The sequence below is a fragment of the Phodopus roborovskii genome, unplaced genomic scaffold (assembly GCF_943737965.1).
Source record: "Phodopus roborovskii unplaced genomic scaffold, PHOROB, whole genome shotgun sequence".
Classification (NCBI taxonomy): domain Eukaryota; kingdom Metazoa; phylum Chordata; class Mammalia; order Rodentia; family Cricetidae; genus Phodopus; species Phodopus roborovskii.
This window is the reverse complement of record NW_026125545.1, coordinates 3696920-3712464: the sequence shown is the minus strand read 5'-3', so window position 1 is coordinate 3712464 and position 15545 is coordinate 3696920. Positions and strand designations below refer to the sequence as shown.

The window sequence follows — 15545 nt, the reverse complement described above, 5'->3', positions numbered from 1 at the left end:
TTCATTCATTCATTGATTTTAATCTAGGAACATTTTAATTTCTTCCTTGCTTTTGGATGCTTGTATTACTGGGTATAGAATTCTTTGACAATTCTTTTGTTTAGCACTTTGAACTTATTAGGTATCTGGCTTCCAGTGTGGTAACAAACCCTGCTAATAATCTTAGGCGATCCTCTGTATGTGACCTCATTCTTTCATGTTGTTTTCACAAGTCTTTACCCTTTAAAAGTTTGAAAGTGCATCATTTTGCCCAACATATTTATTTGCTATTTTTGATTGGACCTTCTTTAATAACTTAATATAATGTTTTATCTGAGAAAGTTTAATATAATTGTTATCAGATAGTGTATACATGTTTCCTTATTTCATTGAATGTTATTTTATGTGATTTTAGTAGGACATATCTTTGCAGTTAAGTTTACCCACTTTTTAAGTGCAGTTTTATTGAATATTTATGTAGGTTTCAGCATTACACACAATGCACGGTTACTCCAGAATTTTTTTGTTCATATATGCATTTCCTTGCAATTTTATTTTATCTTTACTTTGCATTTTGAGGCAGGCTTGCTATGCAACCAAGAATTTGTTAGGATTTTGCCTTAGTCTCTAGGTAGTGGGAAATAAAATTACAGGTTAGAGCTGAGCATTTTTAACACTGTTGATGTTGCTGAAAGGTTGCCAGCATTCTTCCTAAAAGGTTCTGCCTGTTGACAGCCATGCAGATTGCAGCTCACTGCACTCTATTTAAAATATAGTTCTCTCATCTGAGGTTAAAGAATAGTAATGTGCCAGGTGTCATGTGGCACAGGCCTTTAATCTCAGCAGCACTGGCAAGGCAGAGACAGGAGGATCTTGTGAGTTTAAGGTCATCCTGATCTTCACAGGAAGTTTCAGACCAGCCAGGGCTACATAGTGAGACCCTATTTGACCTCATTCCTGTTCCTTCCCGCTCCCCTCCCACCAAGAAGAAAAACTTGACTTTGTTTGATTGCTAGTAAAGCTATACATTTCATGTGTTTTGTTTTGGGCTTTTTATTTTGTTTGTTTGAATAACTTGCTTTTTTACATCCTCTCTGCATTTTCTATTTGATTGTTCCAATTGGTCAGAAATAATGTCCTAATGATTTAGTATACTACTTTTCTTTTTAAAAAAAAAAAAAAAAAAGCTTTATTTATTGAAGAATGTTAAATAACAACGCAACCCTTTTTTAATAATAGAAGACATTAATTTTCAAGTTATCATATAGTAAAACCTGTTTTAGACTTTGTTCTGTAGAATCTTGTTAAAACATGTTTATCCTGTGACCAGGAGCCTTTTGTGGCTGATGAATACATCGAGCGTCTTGTGTGGAGAACCCCAGGAGGTGGTTCTAGAGGTGGATCTGAAGCGTTTGACCCTAAAAGGTAAACTATAAAACAAAATTCCCATACTCCCAATGTAGTACTACAGATTGTATTTAGAGATGACAGTATTGGGATTCCTTTTAGTGTTCATATACAACTGTTTTAATTAGCAGTTTGTCCCTATCTCAAACAATTTCTCACAGCATTAGAAGTCTGAAATTGTGTTTTTCTTAATCACTTTAGCTGATTGGATTGACATTAAGAATTTAATTTTGCTGCTTGGCATTAAATTAGGAAGGTCTGGTTATACTTCTGAAATTAAAAATGGCTGGGCATGGTAGTGCACACCTGTAATCTCAGTAGAGGCTAAGGCAGAGTTTCGAGTCGGAGGTTATCCTAGAATACATAGCAAAACTCTGACTCTGGGCAAATACATAAATAATAATAAAAAGTTGACTAAGTTCTTTTAAATTTAATAGCTGTAAATCAGGAAACCAAGTCACTGAAGTTTGTAATGCATATTTTTATTGTACATTTATTTTCTTGATTTTTAAATACTAAAGCTTGTTTGGATATTTAATGAGGGTTCTTTAAGGTTTTCATTTACCATTGCAAAATCTATAACAACTGGCTATATTTCCAAATGCTGTGTATTTTTAAAGCCACATGACTTATTCAAAGTGAAAAGAAAATTATGACATTGCCAATTATTTTTTTCATTGAAAAAAATTACAAGATACTGTAAAGAAAATGAACATGTTTATCCCTATCTCAATGAACCCTGTTAAGACCTTCCTAAAGTAATCTGGTCAGTTTCTTTTGGTTTATAATAGGCAAGTTGATTGTTTTATTACTTTCCTCTATTAGGTTATTAGAAGAATTTGTGAATCATATTCAAGAACTCCAGATAATGGATGAAAGGATTCAAAGGAAAGTGGAGAAATTAGAACAACAGTGTCAGAAAGAAGCTAAGGAATTTGCTAAGAAGGTACAGGAGCTTCAGAAAAGCAATCAGGTATACATTCAGCTAAGGAATGAATAGTTTATATAGACTATAACATATTTTCACTTTTCTCAGTTTATAATATCTTCATTCCTTTTCAGCTTAGGTATTTGAAGAGTCAAGTTAAATAACAGCAAGTTCTAACTCTCTGGTCCAGAGGAATAAAATAATGTGTTTTTGTTTTGTTTTTGCCTACTATTGTCATAGGTGTTATACTTGGTTTGGAATCACAGCATTCTCCTTTTCAGGATAGGGTTGTAAATGCTGGAGTATGACCTTTGCTTCACCTCTTAATTGAGCAAGCTTTCACAAGACTCACTAACTAATCCATAGACCTGTACTTTGAGAAACTCTTTATTAGAATGGATATTTAAGAAATCATTTTAATTCTATCTAATCATAAATAAGACCAGATCTGGATCAAGTTATCCCCTAGAGCAGAGGTTCTCAACCTTCCTAATGTTGTGACCCTTTAATACAGTTCCTCATGTTGTAGTGACCCCTAACCATAAAATTATATTGTTGCTACTTCAAACTGTAATTTTGCTACTGTTATGAATCATAATGTAAATATCTGCTATGCAGGGTATCTAATAGGAGATGGGTCATGACCCACTGGTTGAGAACTGCTGCTGTAAAGAAACTTGATTTGAATAGTTTCATAAAAAATGTGCCTCATGAGAATTCTACTATAACTGTAGACCTCTCTTCTTCAGTTCACTTTTCAGTGAAACCAAGCTACTAGTTTAGCCCCCAGTATTACCATACTTCTTAGCTCCTATTAGGTCTTGGGATTGATTTGAATGTCTGAGTCTCTTTCCCTGGCTTGGTTTAATTTAGAATTTGTCTTTTTTAAAGTGTAATTTGAAGAGCATTATTGAACTTTGCTCACTTTCTGGAAACAAGCTCATTTCTACTAAAAGTTCATTTGTGTCCTTTTATTTAATCATATATAGCTATGGTAAAGTATTTGATTAAAGAAGTCAATAGTTTAAGTATGTTTTTGAATAATCATAGTGACAGTTTTCATATATTCCTAATATAATTTTGCTTTTATTAATAAAAACAATATTATTTTTATTGATGGAACAGACTGGAGCAGGTCTGCCACAGTTTGAATTGTAGCCCAACCATTAAGATAGTTGTATATTCTCAAGCATTTAACATCTCTGAACTTTGTCGTTTTATGTGTAAAATGAGTTATGATAACAGTAAGTAAACCATATTGATAGTAATATATAATTGATAACTGATAGAATAGTATCGGATACAAAACAAGTCTTCGATAAATGCTTCTTTTCCCCCTTTAATTTAAGATGAAAACGAGAGTATCCTACTGAGTTATCAGCAGTTATCAATTGTCCTGTTATTGGCAAATCTATTGATTACATTCAGTTTTCATGTTGGACAAGGGAAACAAAATGCAGAAAATATTATAACTTTGCTTTAGTAAAATAATTGCTATAGTCTATTCTGTTTTCAAAACTTGGAAAGAACAAATTTATCACAAATATTAGTGTCACTTGCATTTTAGTAGGAAGTATTAAGGCGGAGTCTTGATATGTAATGCAGATTGACCACTCATTCGCAGTTTCCTTCCTGTCTCAGTGTCCCATGTGCTGAAATTATAGGCATGTACCACCACTCCCTGCTTAGCATTGCTTTTTAAGTATTTTTAATGGTAATTCTTTTTAATCAATACCCTTCAACTTATAATACATTTTTCTAATCTTTTCAGTCTAGTAGCAAGAGTGTTCTGTTGTGGAGGTTCTTTTTCCAGGCTGGTCCCGCTACCCTTCAGCCCCAAATGAACACATGGATGTTATATTAATTATAAAACTGTTGGCCAGTGGCTAGGGCTTCTTATTGGCTAATTCAGTTTTAATTATTGACCCGTTTCTACTAATCTAAGTATTTCCACATGCTCTTATCTTACTGGAGAAGGATCCTGACCTGTTACTCCTTTGGCAACCTACCTGTGACTGTCCTGGTGAACTCCCTGTGCCTCCTTCTCCCAGAATTCTCCTCATCTCCTAGTCCTGCCTGTCTTCCTGTCTTATTGGCAAACACTGTTTATTATTCATCAACCAATAAGAGAAACATATGCAGAAGGACTTTCCTCATCAGTGTTCTTCAAAAGTCCAGTCCCATGGAGCTGGGGAGGTAGCTATGGGTAAAGAGCTTGCAGAATCTGAGTTCTGCAACGAGTAGGTTTTTCCGCCTGCCGCTGGTCTTGCCCCGCCGCCGCACCAGCCCCAATTAACACAAAGAGACTCTGTATTTGATATAATGCTGTTGGCCATGTACTAGTTTCTTATTGGCTAGCTCTGTCTTAAGAATTAACCCATTTCTGTTAATCTAAGTATTTCCATATGGTTTCATCTTACCGGGGAATGGGGCTGGCATCTGGTCTCCCCAGTCTCTACATGCTGATTCCTCCTTACTACTTCCTCTCTCCTCCTTGTCTCCTAGTCACGCCTGTCTTGCTTTCCTATTGGCCAACAGTGCTTTATTCATTAACCAGTATGAGAAACATATTTACATAATGACATCTCCCATCATCTCCTCTTTTCTATCTAAATGAAAAGAAGGGTTTAAACCTTGACATAGCAAAATATATAACACAACAATTATCAAGTAAGAATCACAGTTAACAATATTTAGTCCATTAACATTTAGCAACATTTAAGAAAATAGTCCATCATCTATTCTATCTTTGTGTATCTAAAGTCCTATATGTAACTTATCTTTAACCCTAACTAAGGAAAACTGTAATTATAACTATGTGTCTTCAACTCCATCAGAGACCACAGAAGGATAATATATAAACTCTAGAAATGACAGAGACAACTCACTGCCTGGTCAGTCACCCGAAGTTTTTCTGTAATCTTCCATCTTCAGCCCATAGGCCATAGTATGTCTGGCAGACTCTTCCATGAAGCAGAAACTCTGTAGCAATGTCCATCTTGAATCAGCAGTCACTTTTCTGTGGGTCCTGCATGTCCAGTTTATATAGCATAAAATTAAACAGTCCAGACAAGAGCAGTATCTTGTCCAAATGGCTAGTCTTGCCTTATTGGAAGTAAACTCCATAATGAGTTTCTTCAATGTCCATCTTCCTTTTTGACGCAGGTGGTATTGCCAGGAGCAATTGTGCCTCGTTGTCAAGAAAAACCCTAAACCATTTTAAATGCCATATTCTGTAGGTCTTTGAAAGGTTTGAAGAATCCCTATCTATCTCAAATACATCTCTGTGTATCTTGAAAAACCTAGCTAACTTAACTCTAAGCTTTGACTATCATAGATAATTATCTATAATCTGTACTACATTATGCATTACATTTCTGAATGATCTATATAAACACAATACCTAAACAAAAGGAGAAATATACACATCACAAAATTGACCTTAAATTGTATCAATAAATGAAAATCCATTCCAAAACAAAGTATTCATATCTATACCATAACCCCCTTTTTACCTTTAAAAAGAGATTTGTTGTTGTCATTAACCATTTATAACCTACCCCATTTAAATGAAAACAAACATTTATAACCAATATTTAGGAATTTGGGCGTTGTTCTTTCCAAACTACTTCCTGCTGGTAGGGAGCGCTGTCATGGGGATCCTAAGAAGACACAGATCCTGGCTGTAGTCTGCAATGCTGCCTTTTCAAGCTGTTTTGAATGTTGGATCACTTGGTACTCTTTTTCAGGGGGTCTGGCTTGATCAAATCACATTAGTCTGGAAGGAATCCACATCTTTTCATTTTCTGTGGAAACAAAAATAGAAATCCTTTTCCCCAGTAGCTTGTCCTTAGACTTAACTTTTGAAGTCAAAGCATTTTTAAAATATATAAATTGGATTGATCCAGCAGCACTTGTTTTAATAGTTGTTGTAATTTCCTCAGCAGTCAAAAGATACAAAGACAATATAGCACGTACAGTATGCAGATTTTCTCGGTACTTTTCATGTTTACGTGGCTTTTTTATTACTCTGTTTCTTTTACTTTTTAGTTTTTCATTTTTTGAGACAAGGTTTTTCTGTGTAACTTTTATCTGTCCTGGAATTTACTCTGCATACCAGGTTTACTTTGACATCACAGAGATCTGCTTGCTTCTGTGTCTCAAGTGCTAAGATTAAAGGCGTGTGCCACCACACCCAGCTCCTCGCTGTATTTTTAAAACCATTTTATTTCTTTTTTCTTCCAAGCCTATGTATATTTTAAAACACACTGTAAACCTTTAGAGGTTTTTCGTAATATGAATCTGTCTTTACTGTAAATATTTATCTTTTTCAGGCCTTGAGTCTTTTATCTGGTAAACAACAACGTTGCTAAAATGAAAGTCATAGCTGTGTTAGCTGCAGTCTTATCCAAGATGGCGGCGGCTATTTTACAGCCAGCATTGAGAGCTGTGCTTACCACCTTGGTCTATGCTGCCATCCGGCAGCATGTTGTGGGCTTGGAGATGTGGTCACTGCCATTGCCAACTCTCGTACACACCAATGAATTGTTAGCAGTGCTTTTTTAAAGCTGTGCGGTTTTTTTTGCCACTTTTGCTGTTGCTGAGTCAGGAAACCTCCCTTAAAGGAGCCTCGCAAATCTCTGTTTGTCTTTAGCAAAACAGAACCCAACCAAGAAAAATGCTGCTACCAAGAAGCCTTGCTTTTGTCTGTTTTTTGGTTTGTAAAACCCAAAAGCTTCTGTTAAGTTTTCAGTGGAAGTTCTTTATTAGCCACGTTGAGGTGCCATATGTAAGGAGTAAGGTTTTTCCTCCCTGAATAAACATCTTTTCGGCCTATTTGTTATCCTGATCCTTATTAAACCGCAACAGAGTTCCTAAAAAATTTGGTTTGGTAGCATTCATATGTAACCTCATCACAGGGATGGGGTTAAGGGATGGTGAAAACAGAGAGGAGGATTCCTTGAGTTTGCTGATTGAAATGACAGAGACAGCAAGCTCCAAATTTAGTGAGACCCTGTCTCACAAAGTAAGGTGGAGTACAGTTGAGGAAGGCACTTGGTGTTGACCTCTGACCTCTAAACTGCATTGCATAGGCAAGTGTATCTCCACACATGAATATTCTTCCTTCCCCCAAGTCTAGTCCCTTTGATACTTGTTTACACAATGATTGTTCAGGGCTCTTGGGTGCCTATGGGGTAAAGATTGGAAACTTGGTTAAGAGTTTTCAGATCATGTCATGCTAATGAGTATGAATTGTTTTGTGGACCTCATATATAAGTTATGTTACAAAGTACTAGTGCGGTTGGTATGTAAATATGTTTTTGCTTGTTGGGGGTCAACCTAGGGACTTGTTCATGATAGGCAAGTGATCCACCATTAATGCCCTGGGATGGTAGTTTTGAAAGGTATTAACTTATAAACTTAATTCTCTGATTGTATTTCCTGTGTACACATATTCCTAGGTTGCCTTCCAACATTTCCAAGAATTAGATGAGCATATTAGCTATGTAGCCACCAAAGTGTGTCACCTTGGAGACCAGTTGGAAGGGGTAAACACACCTAGACAACGTGCAGTGGAGGCTCAGAAATTGATGAAGTATTTCAATGAGTTTCTAGATGGAGAACTGAAATCTGATGTTTTTACAAATTCTGAAAAGGTAAGCATTGTCAGAATAAAAGCAATAATCAAATTTTAATTGGTTTGCCTTGTATTTTTAAAAAGATTTATTTGTATGTGTGGGGACTTCACAAACCTGTCCATGTTGCCTTGCATTATTTGTGAAATTACAATTCATTATAAATGCTGAGATAACTATTCTAAATTATTTTCTTGTCCTTTGACTTAATATTATTGAATTTATATAGTCTTTAATAGTTATATGGCATAGGGTAGTAGATCTGACCTAAACTGTTGAGGAGCTGAAATGTCTTTCTGTAAAGGAATCCACAAGTCCTAGTTTTTACTTACTCGAGTAAAGATCCCTTATAAATAATTAAAACAAATTAGACCATGGTCATTGGAAACTCAGTTGGTTATGTTATTTTTTTTGTAACAGTCACTTCATATCTAAAAATATATGGTATTGGTTGTTCTATAATTGAGAGGGCAACTTAGCTTGCTTTCCTCTTTAAAGGGGAAAAAAAATCACACTATATGAGAAAAAAAGATAGTCTCATGAATCATATGCTTGTTGCATTGTTACCCACTCATATGTTGAATACAGTTTTACTGATTTACTCCAAATTTACTGTATAGAACATCAGATTTCACGATGTCAAAAACTAAGTATTAATGAGGTTTGCTTTGTATTAAGTAACATACTTTAATGAGTAGGACTCTGTAAAGCTAAAGGATTTATAATATATAAAAGTGGTTACATGTCTGTACATAATCCCTTTTTAAAAAATAACTTTTAAAGATTGAGTTTCAAGAATAGTATAAGATACTTCTGATAAATATCAAGAAAATTGATATTAAAAATTTGTTAAATACTGGTAGTATCATTTTATATTTATGTGGTTAATATACAAGAATGTATATGAGACTTGAACTGCAAATTACATTTCAGGATAGTTATGGAATTTTAAGCTTTTTTCCCTAACTATTAATAAACATAGTATGAAAGTACCTATTTAAAACATCAAAATTCTGTTTTATAATGAATTGGATATAGTAAGACTGAATTTTTAGATTACTTGTGATTTTACCTATTAGATTGTATGCTCTAAGCAAAATGCAACTATCTTAACCAATATGTTAACCTGTTTTTGTTTTTATTTTGAAAATATTTATTCTAATCTAACATATTATGATTATGGTTTCTCCTCTCCTGGTTTCTCCCAGATCCTCCTCATTTTCCCAACTACAGTAGTTCATTCCATTTCTTTCTTACTCATGATACAAGCGGGTATCTACAATAATAATTATTATGATTATACAATAATTACTAATAAAAATTATCTGATTATATTTCCTGTGTGCACATATTCCTAGGTTGCCTTCCAACATTTCCAAGAACTAGGTGAGCATATTAGCTATGTAGCCACCAAAGTGTGTCACCTTGGAAACCAGTTGGAAGGGGTAAACATACCTAGATAACATGCAGTGGAGGCTCAGAAATGTTATTAACACCAATATTATTATGTTAGATAAAATAAAAACAAACTAGTATAAGACAAAACAAACAGAAAAAAGAAGGCACAGGAAAAACTCAAGAAATATACAGATTTAGAGATATACACATTCACACATACAGAAATGCTATAAAAACACAAAACTGGGAACCATTATATATATGTATGTACACATACACACACCCTATAAAACTAAAAAGCCCTTACAAAACTTTATAAGACAAGGTTAAAAACACAAATCAAACAAACAGAAAACCTTACAAAGTGTTATAAGGCAACCTTCAAAATGCCACAGTGTTCATCTTGTGTTGCCATCTACTGATGGACTTACAGTGTGGCCTGGACTTAAGAGTGGTTTGTATACCCAATGAGATTCAGTTAGAGAAACCTAATTTTTCATTTGTGAGTGATTATCAATGGAGATAGCTTCTGGGTTAGTGGGCTCGTGTCCACTTCCCTCTCAGCCCTGGGAACCCATCAGGCCCAGACCTGTGGACCTGTATATAGACCCTATGCATGCTGTCACAGTCTCTGTGAGTTCATGTGTATGTCAAAACTGCTCTGTCTAGAAGGTCTTGTTTTTATTTATTTTTTTTTTCTTTCCACCCCTTCTTTAGGGTTCTCTGAGCCTTGAGGGGAGAGAAAAATTAAGAGACATCCCATTTCAGACTGAGTGCTCCAAGGTCCCTCACTTTCTGCAGTGTCCAGTTGTGGGTCAGTCTATTAGTTCCCATCTAGTGTAGGAGGAAACATATCTTACGATGGCAGAGTGAGACAATGATCTATGGATATAGTAGAATGCCATTAGGAGTTGGTTTTATTGCTACATTCCTTTTGAAGCTCAGGATAAGTAGGAAGTATCTATATTTAGATTGAGTTTTTAAAACTTGATTTATACTTATTTAAATGTTTACTCTTTAAGCTTTGAATTTTTTAAATTTAAATTAATTGAAAGAAACCTTTACATTGTTAGTACCTTTCTTGGTTACTAAGTCATCGTAATTGGAGACTCAGTATTTAAGTTAGTTTCTCTCCTTTGCTTCACTTTCATTTGTATCCCCGTTTTCCTTTATCTCCTGTGCTCTGTATACTTTATTCTGCTTTTTCACTTGTTTTGTTCTATTCACTTGGTTACTGTTTACTAATTAAGAGTCTTTTTTTTTTTTTTTTTTTTTTTTGGCCTGGTACTATGACTTAGCCATATGCTAAAAATGCAAATGTGGGGACTTGAAAGTTGTCTAACAGCACATTGTTGATCTTGCAGAAGACACAGGTTCAGTTCCCAGCATTTACATGGGTGGCTGACAACCATTCATATTTCCAGTTATAGGAGCTCCAACACCCTCTTCTGACCTTTATGGACACCAAGCATGCATTTGGTACATATACATACATGTAGGCAAAAGTTATACACATAATTTTAAATAAAAAATTAAATTCATATGTGACATTAAATTGACAATTTCAAAGAAACTTTTGGCTTTCTCAGTTTCTGGACTTTTGTCATTTACTTTCCAAATGGAAAGAAATGGAAAATCACCCACATAGCTCTAAAGAGATGTGACTGTAGGAGGAATTAGAATTAGATAAAATGTCAAATACATCTTATTACTTTTTCTTCTCTCTCTTTCTCTCTCTGTCTCTCTCCCTCTCTGTCTCTCTTTCACGTGTGTGTGTGTTTGTGTGTTTGTGTGTGTAAGCCTTGGATATAATTCTGTATCACCACACTGCTTTTTATAGGATGCTAGGGATAGAACTCAGGGCTTGTATATGCTAAGCAAGCACTCTACAAACTAAGCTTAGTGCTTTTTGTGTATAAGACCTGATGACTGTTTAAAACTGTTTTAACAGTTAAAATGCAAGTAATTTATTGGGTGTTGTCTGGTACTTTTTTGTATTTATTGATGCATATTTTAAGTGATATTGTAAATAATTCTTACCAAACAATTAGAGCTGGGGATTCAGCAAAACAGCTTTTAAGAAACAAAACCATGGTACTTTGTATCAAGCAAAGTTTACAAACAGCATGCTTGCTAAAAGGAATAAGAGCAAAATCCTGGTAGAAGCAGAGCTAGCTGTTAGCTGTGGGTTTTGTTTTTGTTTTATTTATTTATTTGGTTTTCTGAAACAGAGTTTCTCTGTGTAGCCTTGGCTCTCCTGCAACTGGCTCTGTAGACCAGGCTGGTCTTGAACTCATAGAGGTCTGTCTGCCTCTGCCTCCTGAGTGCTAGAATTAAAGGCGTGCACCACCATTGCCCGGCTGTTAGCTGTGCTCTGAAGAGGATATTTATGAGTTAAAAATGATGGTCTTAGCGAGTAAGACTGAATGGCATGGCTAGTGGTGAGGTTGCATTGGCACTTACATGTATCAGGGTGAAGAGAACACATGGCAGCTGAAAATGAGTCACCTGCTGAATCAGACAAGGAGAGGTCTGAAGCAGGAATGCTACTGTTCACTGTCACATGGAATAAGCAAGAACAAGCCCTGCTACTATCCCTTGCCAAGAATCACATAAGCGTTTAGAAAAACCTGTATTAATGTTCTTAGTTCTTCCTTCATGCTTATATGTGAAATAGTATGAATCATCATGAAGCCAGTTATTAAAATTGTGTCAAAATAAAAGTACTAAATTGAGATTTAAAGAAGTAGCCCATGTATGATTTCTTTACACTGTTTCATAAATAAGCATACATGTCTATATTTAAAGAATTTTAAAAATCTTGCCTAATTTCCTTTCTTCAACTTGAAATTGAATACTTGAAAGTATATACATATTTCTTTACTATATTTCATTCAAGATACTATATTAAACTATTTTTATACATGTTATAAATTTATATGGTTAAGTTACAACCATTTTATTTTATTCATTCAGCTTAATATATGCAGCAGTATATTCTAAATCTCCTTAAGTATTGTCTATTCATAAACTTAGAGGAAATTCCACTTTACTTTTTACAGACAAGGACTTTTAATTTGCTCAGAGAGTGAAATTGAATTGCAGATTTTCTTGGGGGAACAATTGTAGTATCAAAAAACAAAACAAAAATCTCACAGTATTTTAAGCATAAAGATACATGGTTATTATGTATTGCCCTTAAGATTTTAAAGAAAATTGTTTGGGGCAGGCATTATGGCTGTGTATAGGGCAGTATTACTGTTTTTAGCTATACTATTAATTTTTGAAATCTAAGAATTCTTTTTAATTGTTGCTTTTACTTACTTCTAATAGATAAAGGAAGCAGCAGACGTCATTCAGAAGTTGCATCTGATTGCCCAGGAGTTACCTTTTGATAGGCAAGTTATATCTTAAGAGCTTACTTGTAAATATAGTTTATGGGATAAAATTGCATTTTTCCTGTATTTTCCTTGCTCATTAAGGCAGCAAGAATTTTTTGAGCACCTTATTTGTACAAGATGCAGTGTAATATAATAATATACCTTAAAAACAAAATTGATGAAGGAGATCTTTTAAATTGACAAAGTAAGATTGAGAATTTTCCTGTTTGGAACTTTTGAGAACCAGTGTTAACTTGGCTATTGAACTCTTTTTGTATTACTAGACTAGGCTTAAATTTGGGGGTTTTGGTCACTTTTGAAAAGCTGGTGAAAGCAATGTAGTTTCTTCAAAAAAATTAAGAAGTGTACAGATTGTTGTATATAATTGTATGGAATTTTAGACTACCTATAGAATCTATCTTAGAGAATTTGAGTTAAGAATGTATTTGTAATGCAAATTCCTCAGCCATCACTAACTAGAATCTACCCTACAATAAATTGTCTTCATGATCTCTCATGAGAAGTAGTTCCTTCTGGTGACTGTCTGAAAGAAATGCAGCTTTCTGCATGGTGCAGAACATGGTTTTCATTTGTTGATACTTGAACATCTTCAGGTACTGATAGAATGTGAATATATTTTGTGTACTTGAAGCTTGACTGTTATTTTCCTAACCACTTCCATATATTTATTTCACTCTCAACCCTGTACCATCATAAAGGATGAACAGTAATAGTTTTCTTAGTCACCCAAGAGTTGAACCATTACTTAAATGGATAAAATGTCTAGGTCAAGATTAGGTGGATATTAATGGTTGCCAACATTGTCTATTCTGCCTTTCATTCTGATTTTTCTACATCCACAGACTGTTACTGTTCATGTTATTTATCTTTTCTATTCCTTGTGGTAGCAGGGCGGGGCCATGTCCTGAATGCTGGGGAGTGAACCCAGGCCCTCACACATTTGACATACCTCTAGCCAAGCCTTAGTGTTGAATATATATCTTAGACAGATCTAATGCATTCACATAGATCAATATAGCCATTCTGTTGTCTGCCTTGACTTTGTTATAACATTTTTATATAGTGCTTTAAATGTGTATTTCCTTCTTTGCCTGCTTTTAAAAGTCATCTTCTTTCTTCAAATGAGCAGTTGTATAGGATCTCTCAAAATTAGTTTCCGTTGATGCTTAATACTTGAAAAGTTTTTAGTTTGTTTTGTGGTTTTCAGTTTGTAAAAATTGGTGGTTATTCTTCTAGACTTATCTCTGAGTTCTTTTATGGTCTCTTTCATTTTCCTAGTTTTGGTTTGTGGTTTTTATCATTTGTAATTGCTGTATCATCATATATGATCATTAAAAAACAAATTAAAACTTTACATTGTGGTTATTCTTCCCAGTTGCCAAGTGAACAAGTAAGGATAGTAACCTAACTTTGAGATTGGCTGGATTGTTATTGCCTCAGGTGGAACTCTTCCTTTAACAATTTAACAGTTTTGTGAATGAAAAATAACAATTTCATTTGAATTGCCTAAATTTATTTTATCACCTGACATGTTTTTTCTAGCACTTTCTTCCACAGTTTTGTTTTATTCATTTTTATAGTGACATTTTATTTTTATGATGTATTTAAGAAGAGATAGAAAAATAATACAGAAAGTTCCCATACATTACTGCACCCACTTTCCCCCATTGTATTATGTCATATGAATCCCATCATTGACTTTCTGTTTTTTCAGGTTTTCAGAAGTAAAATCCAAAATTGCAAGTAAGTACAATCTATTTATTTAGCATGTTTTTAAATAGGGAAAAAAAAACTCATTTAAAAAAAAATAGCAACAGGTGAGAAAGTGGGAATAATACCATTGATCCATCCCATCCTAGAGTTTGAGGCCTCTTCCCTCAAAATAACCATTACCAATTTCTGGGATATTCTGCTAGAGCCTTGTGTGTATTTTGATGTATATTTTAAATTAATTAGACTTTCTGTATTTAGTTAACTATGTATTTTTAGAGATTGTGTTCATTTACGTATCTCTGAATAAGGGTTTTCTATTATATTGGGAAGACATGAGCATTTCAATTCCTATTTAGCTATTTCACTCCTTATAATTTGTTTTTTGGGGGGTGTTTTGTTTTGTATTTTGAGACAGGGTCCCAGTGTATATCCCTAGCCATTCACTACGTAGACCAGGCTGGCCTTGAACTCACAGAGATCTTTATGTCTGCATCTGCCTCTTGAGTGCTGGTGAGATTAAAGGTATGCACCATCACTCCTGGCTTATGCTAGTCTTTGGGTTGTGTTTTAAGCTATACTCATGCTTCGGGGGGTGGGGAGGATCCCTTTATTTTTAGCAAGCTTTACCTGTGTACACTGTTTGGCAAACCATTTCTCGAAAGCCTAGTGTTTTGAGTCTTAGAATAAGGACATATATAGATATTTGGATTCTCTAGAAATATTTTTGATCACTATAAAAAGTTCAAGGTTCAAATAGTAATTAAGAACTGTAATAGTCTTGAGAATATGGTATTAAACCAAAGTCCACATGCTATCTTAGTATAAAATTTGATATTTAATAAACTGTTATTCTCAGAAGTCTGAGCATTGGTAAAGGCTTTCTAGTTTTCATATTTTCCCTAGCTTTAGATTAAAGATTAAGGATTTTTTTCTATATTTTACTAATAAAATTGACATCTGAAAAGTTTCCCCCCCCTCTCCTTTTTCATTTGAATATGTAGTCATCTTTTGGTTTAAGTAATAATTATAAACCGCTGTTATACTCTGAGGAGCTCAACTATTTTGCCAGTTTGTACATTTTTG

At 34.4% G+C, this 15545-nt stretch overlaps 1 protein-coding gene across 1 annotated transcript in view; it reads left to right on the top strand.

The window, feature by feature from the left end:
• The window catches only part of Exoc5 (exocyst complex component 5), a 51561-nt gene that overhangs the window by 11325 nt on the left and 24691 nt on the right, over nucleotides 1-15545 (top strand). Inside the window, exons 2-6 of the mRNA XM_051177106.1 lie at nucleotides 1310-1404; nucleotides 2212-2359; nucleotides 7777-7971; nucleotides 12682-12746; nucleotides 14464-14492. Of these exons, the coding sequence (XP_051033063.1) occupies nucleotides 1310-1404; nucleotides 2212-2359; nucleotides 7777-7971; nucleotides 12682-12746; nucleotides 14464-14492 (532 nt within the window). The remainder of the gene's footprint in view (nucleotides 1-1309; nucleotides 1405-2211; nucleotides 2360-7776; nucleotides 7972-12681; nucleotides 12747-14463; nucleotides 14493-15545) is intronic.